This window comes from Psammomys obesus, unplaced genomic scaffold, assembly GCF_907164565.1.
Source record: "Psammomys obesus unplaced genomic scaffold, mPsaObe1.curated_primary_1811, whole genome shotgun sequence".
Classification (NCBI taxonomy): domain Eukaryota; kingdom Metazoa; phylum Chordata; class Mammalia; order Rodentia; family Muridae; genus Psammomys; species Psammomys obesus.
The window spans coordinates 354,920-358,794 of NW_026596028.1; the positions used below are offsets into that span (position 1 = coordinate 354,920).

At 62.2% G+C, this 3,875-nt stretch overlaps 1 protein-coding gene across 1 annotated transcript in view; it reads left to right on the forward strand.

Moving 5' to 3' along the window:
• The first annotated feature begins 394 nt into the window (after positions 1 to 394).
• Cd177 (CD177 molecule) overlaps positions 395 to 3,875 on the forward strand; it is a 10,722-nt gene continuing 7,241 nt past the window's right edge. The window contains exons 1-7 of the mRNA XM_055620706.1: positions 395 to 463; positions 550 to 690; positions 825 to 1,007; positions 1,975 to 2,094; positions 2,286 to 2,402; positions 2,699 to 2,833; positions 3,676 to 3,810. Of these exons, the coding sequence (XP_055476681.1) occupies positions 409 to 463; positions 550 to 690; positions 825 to 1,007; positions 1,975 to 2,094; positions 2,286 to 2,402; positions 2,699 to 2,833; positions 3,676 to 3,810 (886 nt within the window). The 5' untranslated portion in view covers positions 395 to 408. The remainder of the gene's footprint in view (positions 464 to 549; positions 691 to 824; positions 1,008 to 1,974; positions 2,095 to 2,285; positions 2,403 to 2,698; positions 2,834 to 3,675; positions 3,811 to 3,875) is intronic.

A 3,875-nucleotide genomic window follows, 5' to 3' on the forward strand; every position in this document is an offset into this window, starting at 1 on the left:
TTGAGGCGGGAGGGGTCTGTGCGCCAGAGTGCGAGGGCGAGGGCTAGGGCGAGGGCTTGGGCTCTGATCCCTGGGTCTGGGAAGGAGGGATGGGTCCTGACTCTGGGCTTTGAAGGGCCTGGACTTGGGTTAGTGGCGAGCAGGCCAGCAGCCTGACGGGCGGGGGTGGGGCAGGGTCCGGGAGCTGGTCCCTAGGTGGGGGGGGGGGGGATGATGGGACTGGAACTGCGCTCTTTGCTCTTCGGCTCAGGTGAGGGACTGAGGGACTGCCAAGCAGCCTTCAGGCAGCAGGCTCGGTGGGGCCCCGCCCTCCGCGCTGCCTGCGCTGCCTTGGGTAACAGGCGGGTATAAAGGGACTGCGTTTCCTGCTTAAGGGGCACTGGAGAAGCTGCCAGCCAAGGTGGGACCATGAGCCCTGTGCCGGTGCTGGCCCTGCTGGGGGTCACCACGCTGCTGCCCTGTGGTGAGGAGGCCATCCTGGAGGGGGCGTCTGTCCCCGGAGGTGGCGGGAGGCAGCCAGCCAGAGTGGGGCCCTTCTCCCCACCCCAGGCGTGCCAGCCCTGAACTGCCATGGGGGCGTAATGGAGATGGTGAGGAACGTGTCGGCGCTGCCCCTGGAGTGGAAGTCTGAGAGGAAAGCTTGCCAGGCCGGCGAGGCTTGCCAAGAGCTGGTGCTGCTCCTGGAGAACGGTGAGAAGGGATGAGCCCTCTGCCCCGGGCATCCTGTGTCCGTGGGAGGGACCTGGTCCCCTGGCCGACCTCAGGATGCCCAGCCCCACTCCGGGACCCCGGAATCCCACCCCCACCTCCCCTTCTCCATCCAGGACCCCAGGTTCACCTGGTTTCCATCAAGGACTGTGCTAAGACTGAGGACCAAGCGCCCCGGGTTACCTGGCTCAGGCCCGGCCCTGGGCTCTCTCTGGTCGCCTACACTCGCGTGTGCCACGGCGACTTCTGTAATGATGTGTCCAGCACTGCGGTTCTTGGGGACCTACCCAAAACGACAGGTGCCACGGGGAGGAAGAGTGGTAGGAGGGCTGGGGAGGGGTCATCATGAGGAAGAGGAGGGGCTGGGGTTCCCTTTCCCGCTCCGCTCCGTCCTGCCCTTTGTCCCATCCCTCCTCCGGGTCACTGGGCCGCCATCCCTCCCCTCCCCTCCCTCCGTCTCGCCTCAGAACGATCCCGCCAGCATTTACAGTGGGGTTGGAGCCACGGGTCAAACCACCAGCCTTCAGCTCCGGAGTGTGACCCCTCCCCGCCCCCCAGCTCTTCGAGTAGCCTGTCCTTCTCATTTCTGCATCTCCTTTCCCCAAGGAAAGGTCGGGCATTGGCCTCCGGCTTGCCGATTGGTTGGTTGGCCGTGTGAGGACATGGGTGGACCGTGTGTCCGGTGGGTGCGTGCATATGTGTGTGAGTGTGTAGAACGAGAGGCTGGTCTGGGGTGCTCGTCCTCAGAAACCGTCCAGCTTGTGTTTCCCTGGAGCCCGGAGCTAGCTCACAGATCAGGCTGAGCCGCAAGGGCCACTCTGGGCTCAGGCCTCCTCTTCGGTCTTAGGGCTGGGGGGGGGGCTGCCTTTCCACGTGGGTGCCAGGAACCGAGCAGGTCCTTGGCTCCCCGAGGCCAGTCCCCCAGCCCTGGCCTAGAACTTCGCCCTGTGCTGCAAAAAGCACAGCACTCGGGTTTGCTGGGAGATCTGCTGAGTACACAGTGGTTTTCTCCGATGCCTAGAGAAGTTCCTCCGAGGCCACGGCTTCACTTCTGTCTGTGCCCTGTCTCACCCCTTCCCAGCCCCCGCACCCACATGACCTCCACCAGAGTCTCTGCGGGTCCCCCATGCCCTCGCCCTCCCTCCCCCACTGACCTGTGATGCCCAGCTGATCTGTGCCAGCCAGAGCCTCAGGGGGCTGCTGAGGAAGCAAGCTGGGGAGGTGGGTGCATCTTCTGGCTGACCTCACTGTCGCTGTCACCTCCAGGCCAAGGGACCCTGCGCTGCCCACTCTGCCTTTCCAAAAACGGGTGCAAGAATGCCCCAGAACAGGCCTGCCCTGCGGGCACTACGCACTGCTACAGCGGGGTCCTCAGCTTCAGGGGAGGTGAGCCTGGCCGGGGACCCGGGGTGTGGGTGAGGGGGTGAGCCTGGCCCAGGACCCCAGGGGTGTGGGTAGGGGGAGATCTAGAGTCTGGGGAGCCGGGGTTAGCTGGGACTGGGCATGAGGCGCAGAGGGAGCAGGGCTGGCCTCCGGCTGGCCTCTGAGGCTTGCACCCTGTCTTCCTTTCCCAGCAGCCATGGCCTCCGAGCTGAGTGTTCAGGGCTGCATGCCACAGGCTGGCTGCAGCCTGCTGGGTGGCACCCAGGCAATCGGACCCTTAGTTGTGAGGGAGAAGTGTGGTTCCTGGTCAGGTGAGTCTCACCTAGGAAAAGGAGGCACTCCCCTGCCTCAGCCTGGGCGGTTGTGATCCTGTGGGGCGGGGCACTCCCAGGTGTAGTGAGTGAGGAGGTTTTCCAGGGAGGCTGTGTTGAAGGGAAGGGAAGGAGGGAGCGCAGCCCCAGGAGACAGGCACATAGGGGAGCTTTACACAGCTCTGGAACATGTGAGCGCAGGTGGCTGTCCTCGTGGAGGGGCCAGCTCAGTGGGAAGGGCCAGGTCACAGCCTCCTGCTGGCTGTCCTGAGCGTGTTTGTCCCCATTCTGCACAGGGACAGTCACCCTGGGGCTCAAGCTTCCTGGACCACTTCTGGCCTCGCCATCATCCTCTCCCATCATCCCCTCTGACCTCCAGCAGCCTCGCTCCAAAGGAAAGAAAGTCCAGGAGCCAACCACCAGGGCTTCAGGTATGACGGAGAAGGCGAGCACTAAGTGGAGTGGTCCCGAGGGTGGCCACGGTGTGGCAGCTGAGTTTCCTGAGGGAAGCTTTCACAGGATGGAAGATGGATGAGGTGTCTCCCACTGCCTGGGCGCACTCTGTTACCTGTCCCTGCCTCCGTTTGCTGACATGTCCGTGTCATCTTAACCCTCAGAGCTTCGGGGAGGGAGTGTAGAGACAGGGGTGGCTCCGCAGGGAAAGTGCTTGCCACACGACTGAAGTCCAGAGCTCAGAACCGGAACTCCTATAAAACCGCCAAGCACAGGGCTGGCTGACCCCGGGAAGCCGGGAAGCCGGGAAGCCGGGGTTCAGCCACAGCCTGTGTCTCAAAAGACAAGGTGGGGGCTGGAGAGATGGCTCAGAGGTTAAGAGCACTGCTTGTTCTTCCAGAGGTCCTGAGTTCAATTCCCAGCAACCATATGGTGGCTCACAACCATCTATGATGTGATCTGATGCCCTCTTCTGGCGTGCAGGTGTACATGCAGACAGAATATTGTATACATAATAAAATAAATAAATCTTAAAAAAAAAAACTAACATCCTTAAAAAAAAAAAAAAAAGACAAGGTGGAACATAACCAGTCCCAACCTCTGGCCTCCACATGTGTACATGGGCATGGGCGCGCGCGCGCGAGCACACACACACACACATTCCCACAAGCCTGACTTTGGGTAACCTTGGGTCTTCAACTTCTGCTTGACAAACTTGCATTCCACACCACATACTGAAGGCCCGAGTGGCCTTGCTCCACAGAGTGAAAGTCAGAGCAAAGCAGGGTCCTCCAGGAGCCATTTCTCCTCCTAACTGCAGGGGGTCTGACATGCCAGCACGGGACGCTGCGGAACGCCAACGGCTTGTCAGAGCTGCCTCTCAGCTGGACCGCCGGCCAGACCACCTGCGACGTGGGGGAAGGCTGCCAGGACGCGCTGATGATGATAGAGAATGGTGAGGCCGCCGTGCCCAGCCCTCGCTCTCCCTGCCCGGCCCTCGCTCTCCGTGTCCAGCCCTCT